This window comes from Phragmites australis, chromosome 23 (genome assembly GCF_958298935.1).
Source record: "Phragmites australis chromosome 23, lpPhrAust1.1, whole genome shotgun sequence".
NCBI lineage: Eukaryota > Viridiplantae > Streptophyta > Magnoliopsida > Poales > Poaceae > Phragmites > Phragmites australis.
In genome coordinates, this window is record NC_084943.1 from 17,635,895 (window position 1) to 17,659,414 (window position 23,520).

The following is a 23,520-nucleotide window of genomic DNA, read 5'->3' on the forward strand; positions in this document are numbered from 1 at the left end:
TGGTAGCACACAGGTGGTCGAAGGCCGCCAATCATATCTGGCGACCTCACCGGCGATCAGCTACGACGACAGCGACGTTCGAAACTTATACCCTGTCGTTGCTCTACATTGATCCGACATGACCTCTAATGGCTTCTCCAAATTCAGGTTCATAATTCCGCTGCGTATTTTGGTGCATAGTGTTTTGGGTTGATGATCATTGGCTAGTTAGGCAATTAGTAATCTAACAGTCCATCCATTTCTAGCCTCGTTGATGACGAAGCTTTCAGAAATAGTACAAATATTCGTATATCTAGGTAGCTTAGACTGTCTGAATTGAGGTTCCAAAGCAGACGTTGTCTGAAACTCTGAATTGCTCTGATCGGGCGGTCCAGACGGTCAGAGAGGCTTCCTGTGTGAGGAGGATGCCATGAGGACGGCCATGGCGACGACGAACATGAGGAGCATGCTCCCCAGCAGCGTGTACGTCCGCCGCGACGACCGCCGGTACTCCCCGAACAGCACCACGCCCCAGAACGTGCTCACCAGCGGCAGCGCCTGGACAGAGTCAGCGGCGGCGTAGCCGGCCGCCTGCCCGGCCATGAACGTGAACGCGTTCCCAAGCCCGCACACCATCCCCGCCGTCAGCGCGAGGCCCCTGCCCTCGCCGTCGCGGAGGTAGGCCGCCAGCGTTGACCGCGGCACGCCGACCATGGGGCGGTAGAGGAACCAGACGTTGAGCCCCACGCTGACGGCGAGGCAGGCGAGGGAGAAGTAGAAGTAGGCCGTGTACACCACCAGGTGCGGGACGCCGTCCGGCAGCGTGTGCCACTGGTCGTTGGTGGCCAGGTTGAACGCCGGCGAGAAGAGCGCGTAGAACACGCCCGCGAACACCACGATCCCCAGACCTAGCAGCGCGTGGGACCCCAGCACCTGGGGGAGGCGAGGCACAGAGAATTGCTTCATGAAACCATTCAACAACATGCAAACGAAATTTGAAGTTTTTGCCAAAGAATCTGAATTTTACGAAATGATCTACTAGCTTTTGAAATATGCCTTAATTAAACATTAGAATAGACGCATACTTTAATCGACCTCTTCTCCTCTAGATCAACTAGGAACTCTGCTGTGCCTGCCTCGACTTTCGCCTGTGTCTGCGTAGCCTGTAATGCATCAGGATCTGCTTCTTCAAGATCCTTTGGTCCCTCTGCCAATTAAAAGATCAACATGAGAAGTCTTTGCTAGACCAGTTTCAGACATATGACTAGAGCTAATTCATGGACCTCACTACTACCTTTCTCAAGGAGGTGTTTGGTGAGCTCTTCATTTGCAGTGCTCCTGAAGAGAATTGAAGAAATCATATAGTCTGTCTGTTCAGTGCAGCCATTATGGCAATATGGCATAAACAACATATCTTTGAGAATAATACTAGTGTTGTAATACTTAAAGTGCTTGCTGGGAAAGAAAAAGAAGAATAGCTCAATCACTTGATATTGAGATTTTTCAGTGGTAACATTTTATGCAGAAAATCATTCGCCACACAGAAGTAACTGAAATAGGCAGAGAAGTGAACTACCTAGCGTTGTTGCTATGGTTCACCAAGGAGCTAGACAGCTTCTCCTGGTTGTCAGCAGCATTGGAAGAGTGGACAAGTGACCCAAGGATAGCTGCAATCAGAAAGCATCCGACGCCGGGGAAGAGGACCTCCGCCTTGTTGATCCGGCTGTCAAGAAAATAGTTCAGTGTTGTCCCTGGAAGAGAAGCTTCAGACTATCAGTTACATCACCTTCAGATTCTGAACAATTCAGGCAACAGCAGCAGCAGAATTTCAGCATCGAACTTCCAGATGTATTTGGGGAGTACATACCTATGACAACCTTGAGGCTTGAGGCCATGACCTCGGTGACCGAGAGTCCGACGAATGCCCAGCCGTACTGCGTGGCTAGTGTCCCGAGGCTGAGGGTGACGCCGCCCGCCATTGCGAACAAGATGGAAGGCCAGTTGTTCTGCATTGTTCAGATGAAAGTCACAACATTTTTCACTGCAAGAGTTGCTTTTTTTAGAGACAGGAAGGGAAGACCGCAACAGTTGCTTAGCACAAGATGTTCTTGCTGACAAAACCGAAGTTTCAGACATGTTTGTACTTCAGGTCTGAAAAACTTTTACTGCAAGAGCTATCACTGGTCAATTGATTTGAGATGGATGGTGACCTGAGTGAGCTGGGTTAGGAAGTTGGGCGTCTCCGGCGTGTCAGGGCCGATCTGGCCGAAGGTAAGCGCGATCAGCACGGCGGCGAGGAAGTTGGTGATGGAGAAGTCCAGGAAGGTGTGCTGCGGCAGCCGGCCCCGGCGCTCCAGCACGGCGAGGACCACCGGCCAGGTGCCCAGGAGCACCAGAGCCACGGCCATCAGGCCGATTGCACCGTTGATGTCCTTCACCAAATACATCTCAGCGTCTGTGCCGGTGAAGCTGGCAGGATCACCTCACCTGATCCAAGAAACTTTTTCAGACATGGTAAATGGTGTATACCTCATATTAATCGAAACAAATCACGTGAAGTATATATATTTTTGTTAAAAAAGGTTATGAGCAGAGTTAAAGTTTCACTTTAGAAACAAAAAAGGCAAAAGGAAAATGTAGAATTCAACTCGATCCATGAATGGATAATTCGTATGAGATAGGACAATGCTCTATTAAATACATGATAAAAATATTCAGGTCAAATTATGTGCAATGTTTTGAAAAACACAGCTCTTGAGCTATTCAGAAGACAAATTAAAGATGCATTAGAATAGCTTGTTTTGTGTTAAATTAACAAAGAGAAGACACTACATGTAGTTAAATAAGTGCAGCATGTGGTTTGTTAGATCTGAAATCCCATGAACTCTGTTAGAAACAAAGAACTGAAGTCAACATTTCCTTACAAGGGGTGAAATACAATACTGAAACTGCTTTGCCTTCCTCTAAGAAAAACTCTGAAACTGCTCAAGAAGCCAAAGGAGCGAGGTAGCAAAACGCTGAAACTCTGAATCCCCCCCCAAAAAAAAGAACTTTAATATATGCAAAAGGCAAATATAAGTCCAGAGTTACAGGCTTACAGCTCAACAATTGTTCAAGAAACAACATATAGCTGTAACACAGAAGATTTTCTTTTCAGGCATGCTCAATGGGATGCATATTTGAATCTGGTTTTTAAACAATAAGAGTATGTTTGAATCCTTGAACAAAGCTTATGCCGTCAGCATCTGATCTTCTGTACTGTAAAAGTCATTCCAAAGGGCTAAACAAAAAGCCTTGGATGGAACAGAGCAATAAGGAGTTTAGGCATCAACGATAGACTCTGATTAGACAAAGAGGAAAACGAAGAAGCATTTAGAGCTCAATCCAAGAACATGATTTCCATAGATATGTACTCTTTTAAGCACACAGTTTGAAAAAAAAAATTAAGTCAACATGCACTAGGAACACATCACTAGCTATCATAAAAAAGCATGTTCTTTGATGGAACTGCAAAAGCCAATGCACATACAAAATTAAACTTTGAATTCAACATATGATTCACATATTGAAATTCCCGTAAACTCCGCACGAAGAAATCAAAGCCTCAAAAACAAATGAAAGCTTATACTTCTCTGCATAGGAAGCCAGAATACAGCTCTAGGATCGCTCAAGAAGCCAAAAGAAAAGCATTACTGAACCAAAAAAACTGAATTTCAAAAGATGAAACCATCTTCCAACCTTGAACACCAATCGGAGTTCAAAAACCAAGCAAAGACCCTGATGAAACATCAGAAACACTGACAGAAAAGCAGCGAGCCAAAGGCACCGGAGAACAAGTCAGATGCAACATATCAAAAGGAAAACGAAAAGGAAAACAGAGATGCAACATACCAAACAGGAAGAAGGGATTGCAAGCCTCTGCTGCTTTGGTTCTTGAGCTCTACGTCTCAGCGCGCGTGTGTTTATGTAGCAGCTAGTGATGTGTCTGCGTATGAGTATTTTGTGTTATTCTGGAAGCTTCAATCACCAGTGAGCTGGAGGCTAGAGTGGATATGCGACGAGGAGAATGGAGATTGAGACAGAGAGAGAGGGGCTGGCGTGGGGCCCACTCGAGCCAGTCCATCGACCAGGTGACGAGGTGGTGAACTGTTAGGTCCACTCGTATGTGGACACCACTCAATTATTGCTTAAGCCAAATCAAATATTATTTTTGGGTCAGATCTCATCTGGCTGATGCAGTTAACTTGGGCTCTAGTACTAGGATGAATCATGCAAATAATGTTATTTTTGCATGCTAAAAGGGTTATTTTTATCAAACAGAGGTAGCGACGATATATAGCTGGCCACAGCTTTACTCACACAAAAAGAGAGAAGGTTGCATAATGAATGACTAACTGAGATGTCTCTACGTTGCTACGGATTTTATATAAAATAATTCTTAGATAAAAATCTGAAACATTTGTTTATGGCATAATGAAATTTCTTCTCATTTATATAAAGATTGCATATTTACTTGTCCAATAAACTTTCCTTTATAATGCATCTGCCTTTGTAGCATTTTCTTTTATCACGTCCCTAATGAAGTTGAAGTGAATAGTAATATACAAGAAAGGAATTACATGGGACGGCTATGTTCGGGAAAAAAACACGAAGTTAAAGTAAATAGTAACATCTTTGCTTTTAGTACAAGTGGTCCTAACCTTTTTCATCTCAGTCAATGACAATGGACCAATTAAAAATCAAAGCACAATAATGTCTGGTCGTGGGCCATTAATTTTTCCTTTTTCGGAGTAGATCCTGTCTTTAACGAGCTTACATATCCACCAAAGGAAGCGAGAGTAGAGAGAGCGCTAATCCATTCACTGTATCTAAGGCCCTTTTTAAACGCATGAATAGAAAAATGTATGAATAAAAAAGCACAAGAAAACAGAGGACAGCAAAGATGTAGAAACAAGGAAAACACAGGAAAGCAAACATGTTTGTATTCACTTCAACTTCGTGTTTTTTTTTCTTTCCAAACACACCCATTCCACGCAATTTCTTTCTTTTATATTACTATTTACTTCAAGTTTATTAGTGACGTGATAAAAGAAAATGTTACAAAGGCAGATGCATTAGTAGGGAAAGCTTGTCGGACGTTTGGAACACAGTAAGAGTAAAAACAGGAAATTTGGGTGTGAAAAATAATCTGGATTGCTTTTGGCCTCACCGAGCAGTAATTTCCCATCTCAACTAATTACCGTGGGCCCACTAAAGCCACAGCTGCAGACCAGGACCGATCTTATCCTCTGCCATTAGTTTAATGGTTTTTCTGACACTAGTTATCTACCCGTGCGTTACCACGAACGTCAAAAAATTTCACGAGATAATATATTTGATCGTGTGAAACATATTCAAAATGACATAACATACGATAGTATTACCGTTATAAATACTTTATATTCTAAAATAACATAATACAAGAGGAAGGTGGCATGGCTATTGATACTTTATAGTATAATGCAACAGATACTAAATCTAGTACCCCTATATTGCAATTGTACCTAAATCTCGCACACAACATTATTTTAGAACTGTCTTTTAAGAAGATTTAGAAATTTTATTTAAATAGTTTGGTCCAAACAGTTGCATTAATAATGAGCGAACTCATTTTTCTGTAAGGAATCCTTGCTTTCCAAACAATGTAGTTATGCACTTGATGTAGAGAAAATAACACTCGTGCCATCAACGTAGGTTGCCATCATAACTAATATTTGGACCTCGGGTTGCCAACCTATCTACAGTATACATTGCGTACAAAAACTTATACCCATTGGTAGAAGGCAAACCTCGAGAAGCAAGAGCACAACAACACCCAGCACGAGCCCTCCAACTCCTACCGCACCGATGGACTCTCCAAAGAGCAGCGATGCGAGGATAGCAACCATCAATGGCTGCGAGTCAATGATGACCTGCAATGGACATTTCAGATTGGCAAGTGCGGAAGTGCCTGAGGAGTTAGGAGCTAAAGAACAGCACAGGGGTTTGGGTTTTGCCTTACACTCTTGAGACCAGCCGATGTCTTCTGCAAGCCCTCCGCGAGAAAGCCCTGAGAAATCAAGAACCAATGCCGCTTGATTCAAGAACCGCATACACGCTAAATCTCACACCTTTTAGCTGTAAACGAATTTACACTTTGAGCGCGACCACGCACCTAGAAGCAGGCATCATCGACGAGGAGCGCGCCGGTCGGGAGGAGGCACAGTGTGGCGATGAAGAAGGGGCCGGTGCGAGGGATGACCCCCTTCATGGCCACCATGGCCGTGCCCCAGAAGAAGAAGGGCGACACCAGGGACGCCCACTCCCGCAGCTCCCTCCCCATGACCGTTGTCTCGCTCTCTGCCTCGTCCTTCGACATGAGTGGGGAGCGGGCGAGGAGAGGAGTGGTGTTGGCATTGGTGTCGGGGTCGAAGAAGCACTCGACGTCCGAGCCCATGTCGATGCATTCGACCACGTTGGTGGGAGCGGTGGGCGCCGAGGGCGGTGGCGGAGTGTCACGGCGTGCGAGCGCGAGGCGACGGGTGAGGGTGTGGACAGGAGAGTGTGTGGGTGCAAAGGGTGGGCGGTGAGGAGGGGAAGGGAGAGGAAGGAAGCAGTAGGCGGACACGGGGCATGTGGCGGCGGGCATCATGGCCGGGGGCAGAGGCCTCAGGCGGAAGAGGGAGAAGTCAGGAGTGAAGAAGCGCAAGATCTTTTCCGGTTCGTTCGCCCATGCAATCGCGGCTCTGCTCGTATGTGCCGTAGTGTCACGCGGGGCCGTCGCCACCGGCGGGGAAGCCGACGTCCCACCTGTGGCCCGGCGAGGCGACCGCGAATTTGTCATTGGCGGGGTAGTACCCGTACGCAGCAGGGGAGAATAGCGCAGGGAAGCAGGGCTCGGCCCTGGCGCCAGCGCCGGTGACAAGGAGGTGAGGGAGGGTGGGATGAACTCCTCGGCTATGGGGTTGAGCTTGGAGAGCAGCTCCTTCAGATCCCGCATCTCACGCTCCCCGGTGTCGGAGCCCTCGTCCGTGCGGGGTGCAGCGTGGTCAGTGGATGTCTTGACTACAGCAATCAGAATTGGTCACAGGGAGATGGAGGAGGAGGGAGGTGCTCGTTGGTCTGGTGGCATGGGAGGAAGAGGAGGAGGGTTCTGGAAGGTTCAACAACGAAGGAGCTGAGGTGGGTATATATAGAGCAGCGAGAGAGGCGGCGGAGGCGGATCGGGAGAGGAGGGAACGAGGTCGCGTGATCGGGCCGAGAGTGGATCGGGTGGATCCGATCGTGGGCGAGAGAGGAGCAAACGACATATCACATGGAAGGGATAGGTGCGGAACATGAATGGGAGGGCAGACGAAGGAAGTGGGCGGGCGAGTGAACGTGGGGGAGCGGAGAATCCGGGAGCGGAACGTGAGGAGTGGAACCGGGATGCAGCGGGAGAGCGGCGTGCGGCATGGGCGTCAATTGGGCAAATGCACAGCATCGGACGGATGCAGAGCGGGCAGGCAGAGGAATCGAGAGGTGGACGGAACACGCCTTACTCTTTTTTTAAGTAGGGGAGATAGGAATTTTACAGAAACCGTGTATGAATTTTACAAAAATCACTTCAATTTTACAGAAAAAAACATAAAATTTGAAAAAAAAATCCTCCAATCCAAAAAGTGCTTACCCTTTTTCATCATTCTCACTTCATCTCCCTGATCCCTCCAGGCTCCATCCCCTTCTCTCTCAAAAAATGAGCAAGTAGCCAAGACGTGCTCATCTTCTCGATGCCATCTCTCTCGCCCTCATTTTCACTCCGTTCGTTCGCATTGGCGGGTGGCTTGGTGGTGGTGGTGGTGGCAGAGCAATTTGATGGCTGTGGAGCGATTTGGTCCCCCAAGTCAGGGCGATTTGGTGGTGGCTGGGTGACGCATCGGGTTTTGATTTATTTCGGATTTCTCCAGCTCCTCCGGTGTGGCGCTACAAAAGGGACTACGATGTGCTCGTCGTCTACAGGATTCTTGATGGGTCCCGGTGATCTCCAGATGAACGCTTTCTTCAAGCTGCGTGTAGTTGTAGAACTAGCATGTGCATGCGTTAGATGTGTGTGGGGTGGGTGCGTGTGTGTGGAGTGAGTATGCGCGTTCATGTTCAGATACTACAGCTGTATTCAGTGGTGAAGAGTCAAAAAAAAATCTACTCCCTACCGTGGGGATCCAAGCCAATTGTTCCAGCAGATCCAGCAAGTAGGGGGAGGTCGGTGGTGGCGTACATCGGGTGACCCGTTGCCTGCGGTAGCGGCTGGGAAAAATCTAATCTCCAACGTGGCGGCTTGATTCCAGGTGGCGGCACGCGCGGGATCTAGCCGATAACATCGGGCATGAGCAATTTCAGGCAGCGACATCAACGTGAACACGGCGGAGAACGATTCAAGGCGATGATGGCTTGAAGACGAGCAACGGCGACGCGGAGATCTCGATCAAAAGGTGGCATCCTAGCGGAGTAGCAGTAGTGCGCGGGAGGAGCTCAAGGCAGCGTCGGGACGAGGAGCGGAAGACAAAGGGTAGCACAGCGAGAGGGCGTCCACGGATCGGGTGGGCTAAAGAGCGAGCTACAGGGCCCACCTATCGGCACGCCTCCTCTTAGAGACGGACGACCATCACCACCACCAACTCAGATTTTTAAGTGTTTTTAAATTGTCATGCCCAATATACATCACAAATGTCACTTACGTACCATGAACGTAAATTGTTCTGGTTCGTCATATCTTAGGACTTGTTTTGGTTAAGTTGATGTTTTTGAAAAGTTGGCTGATAGATTTTAATCTTGACGAGACTGCTTTTGAAATGTTGTTTCTGTAGAAGCTGTGACTGTTTGACAATGCTACTTTTGGATGGTCTGACTGATGGTTTTTGAGTTGATTAAAGTGTAGATTGTCTATAATACCTTTAACTGTTTCGAGTGAATTTTTTATTTCTGTAATCTGTTTTAATACGTGTTCTTGATGTTTAGGCATCGAAACTGGCACATATAATGTGTATGTATATGTAGCTAGTATTATTGGAATATCCATATTTTTTGAGCTATTCAAAATAAACATTAGTCCCAAAATATATTCTAATCATTCTCTTGATTACAGAAGCACAAAATGACGACAAGGAGGTACATAGCCTATTCTCTCATGTTTATCAAAGCATTAGCGATACTATCACAAAACGTATTCATGTCTCTTTCTTCATCTCCTTGGATACTTGGTTCAATGACGTATTCATGTCTCTTCCTTCATCTCCTTGGATGCTTGGTTCAGATGGCGTTGATTGATCAACAGTAGGCATGTAGTTTTCATTCGCATCACATATATCGAAGAGATATCTCTCAAAGCACTTTCTCGAATAAAATTGTGAAGTGTCGTGCATGCATGGATAATCTTGGATTGCTACCACATTAGCTAACTTGGTAATTTTTGTAGTATTCTCCACTTCATCTTCAGAACACCGAATGATCTCTCGATTACGTTGTGAAGCGATAAATACAAATGGTTGAATACCTCTTTTTTACCCCTTGGTCCTGGGTATTGTCAAAATTCAGGTAAATGATACTTCTCACCTTTGTATGGAGAAAAGAACCCCTCCCGATTTGGATACCCCAAATCAACAAGATAATATTTGCCTACAAAAGAGATAAGTAGCTTTAAGCATTAAAGTGATGGCAACGATGAAATGAAAACAATTTCGAAGCAAATTTTATACCCTTAGGAGGAAATGGGAACTGGACAACATATTTCTCTAATGCAACATTGAAGACCCTTGTGTCATGCACCGAACCTGGCCATCTAGCCACAACAAAAGTGAATCTCATGTTGAAATCACAGACAACAAAAACATTCTGAGTTGTATATCGATACCGGCCAATATGTGCAACAATCTCAAAAGAAGGCACAACAACAGGAATATGAATGCCATCTATTGCTCTTATACAATCATTAAAGTACGGTGAAAAGCGATTATCTTCAAGTCTAGGTTGCAATGCTCTAAACTCTGGATCTCTTGGTTTCACAATATCAACAGTAAGATCATTTACATAGTGCAACAAATGTGTCAATTTTCTACTAATTGTTTCATTAGATCTTTGAAAACGATTCTCAACTTGGCTAATTGACTGTGGACCGCCAAGAGTCCATAACAACATGGCCAATGATTCAGTAGAACTCATACTTGTGGTTGACTTCAAACCATAGTTTGACACTAATGTGCAAATGAAGACTATCAAACACAGGACTTGTCATCCTGAATATTTTGTAGCAAGCCTTAGGATTATTCAAAGTCTTGATCACCCAATCATATCCTGTTTCAGCTGGTTGTCTATAAGCATCTTTGTTCAAGAAAGTTTCGCCATACAATAGGGCTGCATATGATGCATTCATGCACTGCTGAATCATTTTATGTTATTTCATCAATCTCCAATGTTACTGCATCATCACCATCAGAGGATGTAGCCTCAGAATTATCACTTGAACTCATCTACAACCAAATATAAGTACATGTTACACACTGCAAACAATGATAGAACAAGTATCATGCATGCAGAATACTGCACAGTGGTAGAACAAGTCTCATGAGATATATTACACATTGATAAATAGAAGTTTCAAATAGGATTACAAACAAAGTTGAAGGTAACATTTCATAATAGGATAATAGGATACAACCAACTTCCAGGATAACTACTTCCTCTTCATAGCATCTCTTTAACCAATTCAGCCTGCCTTCATTGGTCTAAAATGTGAGGAATATTGCACGATTTTCAGCTTTAACAAAAAGCTTTATAGCCATGAAATGCTCATCACTCCCTTCAATAGCCTAGCTTAGTCCCATGGTTTTTCAGCTGCTTAGTAGTGTAATATCTCATTGTCTTAGTTGTAAACTTCTCAACTACGCTGGCATAGCCTTTTGAGTTCAAAGACCCGAGAGGTCTATGTAACACCTGAATTTTCAGATTTCTCAAATTTCTAAAATTTTCCAAGATTATTGAATAAGCTTCACCAGTAGAATAGGTTTAAAACCTATTTTCTTAATCAATCAATCAATATAGGTTATTATTTTGTGTGCATTGCATGCTGAGTTTTGTTAGGAGTCAGGTAAATGCATTAGAGTTCTTTTTTTTTCTCTTTGGTGTTTTGAGTGAAAAATATTTTGAAAAGGTTTTTACAAAACCCAGTAGTGAATAAGTTAAGGAGCTTAATGGTTGGAATTCAAAATCTTTGAATTCATCATCTATTCAATCCTTGATCATACCTGATCCTTCTCCAGTTCAATTCAAATATTATCAAAATCCTTGTTTAAAGTCAATCTCTCCTCTTTCTCAAATTCTACTCAAATCCAAATTCAAATTCCTTATCTACTCCTATTCTTGTTCAACCTCATTTTTCGTTTCTCATAAATTCACTCCAAACTCAATTCAAATTCAAACTCTATTCAAATTTCTCTGTAAAAGTTTTTTTTTTTCTAAAACCCTAGATATACTTGAAGTGTATTTGGGTTCCATCTTTCTCAAGTCAAAACCCTTAGCCAAGTCTTCTAGATGGCCTAATAAAGGATCCACGAAATCTGCAAATTTTCGCGGAGTCCTGGACAGCCTCATCTTCTCATGAGGTTTCGGAGTTCAAAATGGCCTTAAATGCAAATCTTGACAATACCAAAGTTGTAGGTCTCGTCTAGAGCTTCGATTTGAACTTATGGAAGTCCACTTTTGGATAATGGAGCTAGGAGTTATGGCCTCCGAAATCAGTGATACGCAGATAAGTCCGAGTTCAAACAGTTTATCTTGTGGTGCATTTTTGGAAATCAAGATGACATTTTAAGAATTTCCAATGAATATAAAAGTTGTAGATCTTTTCGAGTACTACAATTTAGAGTTAAGAAATATCCAATTTAGAGTTCAGACGATAGAGATATCATCCTCGGAATAGACAGTTGCGAAAAAGGAAACCGTAACCGACTCGAACTCGAATCCGATTCGTGTTTGTCTTGGACTCCACCTCAACCTTCCACCCCTAGTCATATAAATATGAGTTGCACACCCTCTCCTACTCCTATTTCATGCCACCAAACCCTAGAAGTCGCTTCTGCCCTGTCCGTGCACTGCCGTGCACCGTCTCCGCCGCCCGTGATGCGCTACCTCGTCGTCTTCTCCGCGAATCCTACTTCATCGACCATCAAAGCAAGGTGAGGACCCCTTCTTATCCTCCCTTAATACTGTTTTATTATCATACTAAGTCCCTGGCCAAGCCCTAGCCCTGGACAAAGCCCGATCTACGCCGCCACGATCATCGCCATCGCGGACAGCCGCACTGTAGCTGATTGGCATCGACGTTCCCGACCAACCAGAGGTCAAATTACCAAGCTCTTTCACCGGTGCATGTCCCATGATGTTTCCCACGCCCTCACCAACCAGGTCGGCCAGTAGAGTAGCCAAACTATCAAAATCAAGGTCGACATACCCGCTGTCCGGTTTCTAGACGCGTTCTGCGCGCACACCGGATTTGCATTCGCGTTCTCCGTCAATCCGAAAGCCATATGGATGCACCAACCGTGTCACGACTTATCCCATCGAGTCTTCTACTTGACCCTAGGAGCTCATCCCCGTTTGTGCAGCGACACAACCAGGATGCCATTGCCAACCACAGCACGTCGCAGCCATCACTCGTCTCATCTCTGCTGATCGTTCTTCCTCTCAGTGGACGATCTACCTAAAACTATGCCATAGCATTGTGGTCCCGTGATATATGAACATCTTTGTTCAAACGGTTTCTCAAATTTCATAGCCAATCTCTTGGAACACGAGCGTCTTCATACCTGTATCTGTTCGCGGTCACCAACAAACCTAGTAGCAGTCATCGTTGTTTTACCGCTACCTTGGATGACCCCTTCCAAAACCAACCATACCGCTGAGTTAGTCTTTCCGCGTTCTACGCTATGCTTCCCTCGTTTCACTGAAACACCACTGAAGCTCGACATCGATGTTTGTGGCCACACGCCCGATCGCCATCTCCGACGAAACCCGAACCACCACCGCTACATAGAGTCACCAGTAGTATCCTTAACCTAGAAGCGCAACCTTTGGCCTTTTTGATCCATCATAAGTGGTCGATACTAGATCTTCGTGTATCCCTTCTTTAATCCAAGATGGTACTTGCATAGCATGCCAAGTCAGCACCACATCATTCTCCTTAGCCTAGTCAGCAAAGTCTGGTCTACCCTACACTTCTTGAATCTTGCACAATAATGTTGTCAAGCCTGACATAGTGATTGTGCAATAAAGCCTTTCCCATAGGAAGATAGTTCTGGAAAATCAGCATTTTCTTTTCAGTCTAATTCATCTCTCGAAAGCTGTTCTCTTTTCATCTTAACTCCAGTTTAGGCAATTCTTGCGTATAAATATTTCTAAAATCATCCCTATCCAACCATAGTGTTTTTAAAGTGTTTTGATGATGTTTGGTATGTTGTTCTTAGTGTTTTTCTTTGTGTTATTTGTTGGTAGTCCTCGCGATTAGTCAATAACGTTCCGGAGCAGTTCGAGGGACTTCAAGACCAAGATTTTGATAACACTGAGCAGCATTGGGTAAAAGGCAAGTGTCCTTGATCATCTTGAACCTATGTTTTAAATGTTTTGTTTTATAAAATTGCATGCAGTATCTGTTAATATGATGGGTAGTCACCTATGTTAGGGTTTACCTAGATTTTCCCTTATCATTCCTTGAAGCCTATGTGGTTTATGGTTAGGTGTCTTGTGGGTAGAGTTGCTTAGCCATGTTGTCAGAATGTTGGAAAATGTCATATACATGATTATCATATACATGATTAATGGAGTTATGCAATGGTAATGATGAATTTGGTATAGTAACATGAAACCCTAGGACTTGGGCAAAGAATGGGTTAGGGGTTGTTGTTTCTTGTGGTGGGTTTGTGGATACGTTCGGAGTAGAGATGTTAGGTTTTGTTGGTTATTTTCTTGTTGGATAGTTGGATAGTCTTTGCCCAAGTATCACATATAAGGACCGGTTTGTGGAGCGACAACCCAAGAATTACCGTACCAACCACGAGGCCGATATGGGTAAGACTTAGCATATCAATTAGACACCTGGCTGGTATTAGTTGGAGTACCAGGACCTAATTGGTGGACCATGCTTCGTAGTGATCTCCTGGTGGCACACCATTGGTGTATGTTAAGTATCTTGCAAACACGGCAACACGGAAATCACGACTCGTGGGGAAAGCTGGACAACCTCTGCAGAGTGTAAAATCTGATATATCAGCCGTGCTCGTGGTCATGAGAGACTTGGATCCTCACATGATTAGTGGGTTGTGGTTATGGGTTGTGGTTATGGATTTAATTGTGGTTTTGGATATAGTATAGGGAGTACTAGACGGTTATGGTATGCAAGGTGGGGAGCCTTGTATGCTGGGTGTTGCACTGTATGTGTTACATTCACTTAACAACTACTTAATATTTTTCAATTACATTACTATTTTATTTACTCGTATTTACGCAAATATACCTTGTGTTAGCCTATTCTTGATATAAGCCTGCATATCATTATCTTTCCCATACTTGCTGAGCGCGTCATATGCTCACACTTGCTATTTTTCCTATACCATACGACATATGTGCTGTTGTTCAGTGAGTAAAGATGTTGAAGACTATCAAGATGAGGTTGTGACGTTCTAGGCGCATGTCTCCCGGTCGGTTGCCTACGGTGTTGTTGGGCACCAGTGCTTCTGTTCCGCTGCAGATATCTTCATAGAAGACAATATATGTCAATTGCTGCAAGAGCTTAACGTTTATTCTATAAAAGTATTACTTTTGTTACTTCACCTGTGACGTCCTTATATGTGTTGAACATCCTAGACACACATATGCCACATCTGGTTTTGGCTGTTAAAACCGGGTGTGACAGTCTATTACCATTCTTGATCTCCTCAACACAGATTTTGCAAAAGACAATTGTCACATGGGGATCCCAATTGGCTACGCATTTTGCCTTCTCATCAGTCATCTACATGAAATGAACAACTAGAATATGCTGCAGCTACAAATGGTGATGAAAAAAGGTACTGCATATAAAGGAAAACATGGCACTGCATATACAAGAAAACATGGACACATTGCATGAAGAACAATTGCATCCAAATTGCATCTAACACATTGTAATATGCCAGATCTGCAAGCAATACTTATATACTTATGAAAATGATAGGAGGGAAGACAGAGGATTGCTACCTCGGGGTTCTTCGGCGGCATGGTGAGCTCGGCGTGGGGACTCGGCGTGGGGGCCTCGACGTGGGGAGCTCGTCGGGCTCCTATACTTCGTCAGGCAGCGTCGCGCCGGCGTGGGGGTGCTCAGCGTGGGGGGTCATCGGGCCCCGTGGCTTCGTCGGGCTGTGTCACGCCGGCGTGGGGCTCAGCGCCAAACCTTGACGAGGGGATGTCAGGTGCGTCGACCTGGGGGGCTTGGACACCAGCACGAAGGAGCTCGCGGGCACAGGCAGATCCGAGAGGCGGCGATGAGCAAACCCTAGTCACCTGCCAGCGGTGACTTGACCGGGTGGGAGCGGCGGTCCGCACGAATGAAGGAGGTGAGGTGAAAAGAATGGAGTTCCGGGTATATAAACGATGGCAATGGTGGGTAATAACATGTGAAATTCAGGGGGACTGTGGTTCTCTCAACCCGTAGGAGCCCAAGAAGTAGCCCAACCTTTGCTTTTCACTTCCCATGCAAATGTCCTGGCTGGGGGCTTTTGGTTTCTCAAAAGCGGGGCGCAAATATTGGTGTTTACTTGGGCTTCTCGCTTCCGGACCTGAGAAGCTGCTAGAAGCCCAACCAAATATGGCCTTAGTGATCCTCTCATCTATCTTATAATATCCATCTTAAAAAAGAACCATATCTATATTTATGTTGAATATCTAACTATAGGTTATATATATAAAAAGAATATATTATATACGGATAAGGTATGCTGTGTGCATGCTTAATAACTCTGAATATTACGGAACCGAATCTGCGATACCTAATACTCTCAGAGATCCAGAACGCGCATACTAGGAAGATCTTGGTTGGTTACCCAACTCGAGAACAACTAGTATCCCAACCGAATTTATCTAATCTTTCTTGATGAACAAGATGAAGGACTCCCTATCGACTACATCGAGATAAGAGACGGTATAAAAACCCCTATATAAGGCAGAGACCCAGACCCCTGAAGGAAGACTCTTTTTTTCGGAGAAACACAACTCATCTACAACTCGACGTAAGCACTAGGGCCACAGGAGATACTCAGTGACTTCATTATTAGTCTAGTTTAGATCCCATCTACTCCTTGTAATAGATCTAGACGCATTATCTGTACTTGAGTGAATACATATACGTCATCAACAACATAGGACATAGGGTATACTCTAATCGGGGGCTGAACCTGTATACATAGCCTGTGTCTCGTCTCTTGTTCAATTTCTGGATCACGAAGACAACTCCGTTATTCTTACAGACATATTGTTAGGGAAAAACCCTCAACAGTTAGTGTGTCAGGCAGGGTTCTGCTTTTTAGGATCGACTATGTCTCGAATGCACATTCACACCACTTTGAGTCGCCAGCGATCGCTCTCGAATCGCCTCTGGCTGGATCGGAGATCACGTTCAGAACTATGGTTTTCCGCTGGGACGATCAAGGTGGATTGATCTGCATCGGTATTCTCGAGTCCAGCCCATTAGACACGTACCACGAGGTGGGACACCTTGAGTGGGATCCCAAGGAGTCCAATGTTTTGCAGTTCATGGACAGTGATAGCAACGCGAGTGGTGACGATGCTCCGTCGACAGCCAGAGTAGCCGAACAGATCTATTCATGTTTATGGCTAGAGGAACCAAGGTCCCACCTACCGATTCGATGGTGGTAGATCCAAACACCATAGTGACTAATGGCATGACAATCCTCGAGGATCCAGCAGCGGTGACCACCAATGTCAGCAACGTTGGAGATATACCACCGAGGACATCTGTAGCCGAAGCTCTATGCGCTCCTAATACCATCAATCATCGATGAACCACAGGAAGACTGACGCCTTCTGGTCTTCAATGATGGCTTCCAGTAGGCACACCTCCACCAGCACTGGTTCCAAAATTGAAGAATAAACTCCCCCAGGGTAGCCATCACGAGGCTTCGTTAGCTCGACCACAGTTGAGCCTCAGCAGTTATGTTTTTAGCACTCCATATAGGTTAATCAGGTCAAGATCTCTTCTGGAGTTGGATCTTGCAAATCCTTTAGCCCCTATGGTTAATCAGGTCAAGACCCTACTCGATTTGGCTCAAATCCAAGTTGCTCGAGTGAACAATCCTGGCGCCTATAGGTCCCTCAGCCGGCAAGGTGCTGGTTCGAGGAGCCTCGGACGCGGACACTCTCGAGTAGAAGGGTCGCAAGCAAGTAGCTCGGGAGGTCGACCCCGAGTACAGCCCTGCAGGTCAAACTGCAACTGCCCCATCCATGAGTGCAAAAATTAGGGAGACGTAAGGAACCTCATCCCTCACAATAGACGTGACTTACAGGAGGTTATCAATAACAACTGACTTACAGGAGGTTATCAATAACAACAGTGAGAAGCGTCATGAGGATTATCGACGCTACAACGATCGCAGATCTCCAGGATGGAATGGTCAACGTGACTCCCCAAATCAAAGGGATATGCGTGACAGTCCTCCTCCTCCGCCTCCTGAGAAATTCGACGGAGATTACGAAGCCTTTGTCCCAGAGCTTTGCTCGATATGGTGGCCCGAGAAATTCAAGGCGGTCCCGATCCAGAAGTACGACAAGAAGCTCAACCCCAACGAGTGGTTGCAGATCTTTACCACAGTTATTCGAGCAGCGGATGGTGATAACAAGGTAATGGCCAATTACCTGTTAGCCGCGCTTGATGGACCGACAAGGTGCTGGTTGTTGAACCTGCCTCGAGAATATCGACATGAACCGTATGAGTACCTATCGGATAGCGACATAGATCACTCATGTGGCACTTTTCATACGATTTCATGTACTGTCTTACTAATCTCCCCTCTTGTTTCATTTGTCCATTCTCCTCCACTTATTTGTGACTTCATGGAATGGCTGGACATGGAGCAAAATGAGCACCAGAAGCAGTGGGTCGACATGAGCATGCGGTGGAGGAGAGAAGCATACGAACGTCAGGAGTACGACCAACAGCAGGAGGAACTACGGCTCAAGCATCAGGAGGAGGAGCGCATGTGGAAGGCAGTGTGGGAGCGCGCTGCGGCTGAAGCTCACGAAAAAGATAGGGAAAGGAAGAGGAAGCGGGAGAGGGTCCGTCGCACTAAGACGAAGGGCCCCAATGCTCTGAGGAAAGACAAATATACTAGATGCACTTAGTACAGAGCATCTATTGTAACCAGATCTATTTTCATTCCCTAAGGCACGCTATTAAGTTTGTCTTTAGGCGTATTGTACATGCCAACATTTTTTGTCATAATATCTTTATGGTTATGGTCCATTCGCGTAGCGTCGAAAAATCCTACGTCACATGTATTGTTTATCAGCATATGTAACCTCTATGCTAGGTTATATGATAATTGTACTTCACAACTACCATTGTTCACTAAAAAATTACTCACACAAATTTACATTAAGAGAATAATTTGACAAAATTACATTGACACAAATTTATAGTAGCAGCACGATGTTGTCGACAGAAGAACGAATATTGGCTAGTGCTGCTGTATGATCTAATAAGCAAGACGCAAACATCAGCAGCACATAGGAGCGGTGACAAGACCGTTGGCCTGCATTTGGCACCTCAGATGCTGAAGACGGCTAGGCTCACCATTTTTCGGTTCCTCGAGTACAGAAATCGAGTTTTCGATGAACGATGTGCCAAATATAGATGATTAATTTACAAATATACCGATATGTTGTTTATTTTGGTAAATACAGTGGTGTATATTGTATACTTTTGAATTTTAATCGTTCTCGCACATGTGCTTATGTTACTGACAAGAGGAAATCCATAACTTAGTTGGCTAATTTCAACAAGGCTTGGTGCACTTATCTTTACCGCTTTGTGGTGTGAAAAATAAAAGATTCACGATTATTGAAGGAAGATATTGTCAGGGCTGCATGCCTGCATGCGAGCTTGAGCTGTCAATGATGCAATCTTACTGCGGAGGGGCAGTCGTCAAATAATCTTACTCATGATATGAAGGTAATTCAGAAACAGGTTACTGATGACCAAAAGCCCCTGCAAGAGAAGGTTCAGCACCTTAGTGGCGATGCTGGCATTGAGCGGATGAACTCTACTCTTTCAGATACAAGATCAAAGTGCTTTGAAGCACAGGAGAAAAGAAGTCCAATAGCAACACCTGTTGCAAACATATCTACCCCTTTGAGCATCAATTCGTCTAGTCAGGTCCCACTTTCTGAGGTTATTACCGTTATTGCTGATCCGCAGGTGAGTTCCCCTGCTAGCATTATCAGTGCAATTTTGCCGTTAATCCGTTAATAGTGCTCAAAATTGTTTGTATGTGTGCTCCTCCTCCTTGAAAGGCTTTCCTTTGCAGCTCATGGACATCACATCCCTTTTGTCTTCTACCAAGCTCAAATGCTCTCCAAGCAGCTGAGTTTTATACATATTTGAACAAGAGAAGGTCCTTCCAGCCTGTCATACTGCCGTTCAAGCCTGATGTGGTCTTATATATTGGTGATCACTTTGATGGGAACCCGTACATTTCCAATGAAGAATAAGGCACGGATACTGAATTATAATTCATCTTTCAATTGGTGTAAGTAGTTCACTTTTCAATTTGCCATCTAATGCTAAGTTGTACTGTGTCATTTACAACTATTGTGTGTGCTTGAAAGGACGATGGTGCGATATGAAGTGATGTAATAATATTGCATAGTATTTACACGAAACCTGTTTGACATATGCTATTTTTCCTTATACAATTACATATGATCTTTTTTATATAATCATCTGTCTTTTTATTTTACTAGCCAAGGTGCCCGTACGTTATTACATGTCTTTAAAAAAATTAAAATTAAAAAATCAAAACATAGGTGCATGGTACGAATTCCATTATGATGATTTACAATTTACCTTCGAATAATGAAATTCCATCCCAATTTACATAGAGATTGCGTTTTTACTTGATATAAAATATTCCTTAACAATACATCTGGCTTTAGTAGTATTTCTATGGGAAACATTCACGCACACAAATTAACAGTATAATATATGGTATTTATCTCTTGTCCGTTGGCTCTCATCTCGCTCCCATCACCTCGGATATCCCCTCTCTCTCTCTCGGCCGAAGCAATTGAGAGCAGCGCGAGCTACGGGGAGCCCACAACCACAACAAGTACTCGGGACTTGGGAGGGTGGCAGGGGCTGGGAGGCTATGGGACCGAGATCCTTTGACTTCAGAGAGTAAAGTCACGGATGAATAATATCTGTGATTTTACCCCTCTATGAACCGTTGGATTGGAAATAAATGAACGAGATCAAGCGCTACAGTTCTCGATACAGTATCGTGCTACAGTACAGACGCTACAATATTTTTCGTACACAGTAAAATCACAGCACTGTTCATCATCTCACAGAAAATACTGTTCACCAGTGGCTTCACTTCTTCAAGTCAGAGGATCTGAGGCCATGGTGGTGGGTTACTCGGGAGCGCGGTGCGGGCTGCTCAGGAGAATGCCAGTGTGTCCTTTCGCATCCGCGACGACCTCGAGGGCCCCCATCGACGACGACAGGGCGAGGAACAGTTGGCAGCGGGGATGTTGAGGGCAGTGACGTCAAGGCAGGGCCCACGCAGCAGTGCGTTGTTGCTATGTGGCGGCGAGGTCGAGGAGCCGCCGCCCGTCGTCGGCGAGGTCGAGGAGGGCACGCATGCCAGATCCGGTGAGGAGGACGGGTTTGATTCCTATTTTGCCGGCAGTGATGCCCGATTTTGAGCCCAGTTGCCGGATTCGAGTTCTCTGCCGCCGGCTGTGTGAGAGAGAGAGAGGTGTGGCTGGATTTGAGAGATGGGAGTCGGGATCGGTGGCATGGTCTGATGTATAGAACAGACCACTGCCACCATCACCACCGACTACTGGCATCGCTTGGATGAACTCGAGGAGGGAGGCCATTGCTTTGGCGAACTCGGTCCCGATCTGGGTTCGAGAGAAACAGAGAGTGCCGACGCTTAGTAGAGAGAGACAGTGACGGTCTCACATAAAGACTTCTTGTTGTGTATGTTATGTGCTTTCTTTCTTTATCTTACTTTTATGTGTTGTGTTAACTGTTAAATTAGGAAAGGACGGTATGAATCAAGATTTAATAGAGGTTTTTTGATGAAAAATTTTATAAAATTTTCTTCCGGGCACTATGAGCCCATGCGGAGGAATTTGTGCGCGAGCATGCGATGTCCCAAGCAGACCCACCTGTTGGCACCAAATTGCAGCTGAGGACTGCAGGGACGAACAGCCATCACCATCACCACCAACTCGTATTTTTAAAGTAGTGAAGATGAAGATATAATTCTTACTAACAATTTACATGTATAACAGGTAAAATGACCTACAGTTTATTACTCAGAACATATTCCATTATAGAATGATCAAATCTACATTTCACTCTGTATTCTTTTTCCTAATCTCTATGACACAGATCAGCTTGAATGAACAAAGAACAAAGACACAGATCCCAATCTACTATCTTTCAGGAAATCATGATATTGGTTACTCAGCATTTCACTCAGTTCATCCTGAGGTGATTGACTATACTTTTTGTTTATCTATCCATTTATTATTTTCAGAAATATCATGTCATTATTTGTTTCCAAATATATTTTAGCAGGTATGTACCTATTGTATGATTGCTCCATGTTCTGTTCTTCCTCACGTGATAATTTATCTTTTTATACAAAATGTACAACACAAATAATTAGTATGGGAGCTTAACACATGCATGTCGCTATAAAATTACATGCTTAAAGAAGTAATACTTCCACTCTCAGGTGATATGTTTAAATAAGTAAGTACGGCTTCCATAATATAATTTAAATTGTCGGCATTGTTTATAGCTGACCAACGCTACGTTTGCATACGAGGCACTGGCTGCTGTGCCATTGCTTTGCATACGCCTGATCCAACCTGCTTTTGCCATGACATGCATTACTCTTCAACAAGTTTTATACTGGTAGAATTTAGAGATGCCACCGAGTCTTTAAACACTAAACTTGACTTCCTTGTTCTTGCAGTTTAATCCCGTTAAAAGCAATGGAGTATTTTTGCTCCAGCTACACCAGCTACATAAGAAGTACATTAAATTTTGCTGGTTCATTTGAGTTCTTATCATAGTAAATTCTTTTGTTGGATTTTATATATTTCCCTTGTTTTTCTGCTCTGATAGTCTGTCAACATGTTCTACTTTGCAAAGTTCATTAGTCATTTTTGTCTTGCTGTCAACTGCTCTCAGCCTTCTCATGATTATTTGTCATTTTTTCTTCTCTTGCAGGATCACCGTGCCAACAACGTTTCGATGCAACTCTTTTTGTGTCTGGTGCATGCATCCAAAAGTGTCTACAAATGTTTTCAAGAATTACTATCAAACCTAAATTGTACAACAAAGACTAGTAAAACTCACATTCAGTACTATCATCTGACCTTTTGCCAGTTATTTTGTGTAATATAGACAGTTTCTTAGACATGGTACAATCATCACTTTGGTAGCAGCAGCAAATAGTCAAAGCAGGTTATATAGCGCGCCATATTTCTGGTGTATACCTATTCCTTGTATTCCCATATTTCCTAAATGTGGATAAGAATGCCCCCATTTGAATCATTTTGTTTTCTTCCAGCAGCATATAATATATGATATGACTCTCATTCTTTGTTATGTTATATATGTATTTGGTAGGAACACGTACAATCAAGGATGGCTAATATGGTGTATTTGGCTACAAATAATTCAGAGCCTTATTGTTGTCATTGCAATAAATGAAAAAACTGAATTGTATTTGACTAGCCATTTTGAATAAACCTATGCGTTATCATATAAACATCTTTTTAAGATATTGGTCATCTTCACATATGTGTTTTTCAGTTTATTATAATTTTATTACCATCATAATGTATTCTTCGTAAAGCATTATCTAGTTTAGATCACGTACACCCTTACTAGTTTTACAAGGAGCCGACAGATCTCCCGTTGTTTTACTTGGGCCAAGCCATAGGCCCCTGCTATTATTGGGCCTTTTAATCAGGTACTCCAAGGCCCATGCGCCACATACAAACAAAAACGTGCACGCCAAGAAACGCGGCCAGAGTCCTTGACTTTGTCCACGTACGCGACATCCGGGGCCCGCCTGTCATTGACTGTCGCCGTGAGCCCCACGAGCTCTTGTTGCGCTCGTCACTGTGTCTGCTCTCCGGTCCCACAAAGCCGCCTACATATATGCGTGCACGCGGGCATCGTGTCCCCACGAACCCCGC

General features: G+C 44.2%; 1 protein-coding gene across 2 annotated transcripts; it reads right to left on the bottom strand.

Annotated features, from left to right (window-relative positions):
- Nucleotides 1–215: 215 nt before the first annotated feature.
- LOC133906260 (ureide permease 1-like) lies at nt 216–4,008 on the bottom strand. Of its 2 annotated transcripts, none has more exons than XM_062348116.1 (7): nt 3,871–4,008; nt 2,190–2,466; nt 1,847–1,985; nt 1,556–1,730; nt 1,274–1,317; nt 1,065–1,186; nt 216–912 (listed from the first exon to the last, which is right to left on the bottom strand). In XM_062348116.1, the coding sequence occupies exons 2-7, from the start codon at nt 2,424–2,426 to the stop codon at nt 379–381; spliced, it is 1,251 nt and encodes a 416-aa protein (XP_062204100.1). In that variant the 5' UTR covers nt 2,427–2,466; nt 3,871–4,008; the 3' UTR covers nt 216–378. The 2 variants fall into 2 exon arrangements, with proteins under 2 accessions (XP_062204100.1, XP_062204099.1); XM_062348115.1 differs by having other exon boundaries at nt 1,274–1,314; nt 1,553–1,730.
- Between the last annotated feature and the right edge of the window lie 19,512 nt (nt 4,009–23,520).

Bases quoted from the DNA above. Each gene is read 5' to 3' on its own strand.
- LOC133906260 (XM_062348116.1), bottom strand. From the start codon at position 2,426: ATGTATTTGGTGAAGGACATCAACGGTGCAATCGGCCTGATGGCCGTG. The intron at 1,986-2,189 runs GTCACCATCCAT...TGAACAATGCAG, and splicing joins TCCTAACCCAGCTCACTCAG to AACAACTGGCCTTCCATCTT. The intron at 1,318-1,555 runs GTAGTTCACTTC...AATTCTCTTCAG, and splicing joins AACCATAGCAACAACGCTAG to GAGCACTGCAAATGAAGAGC.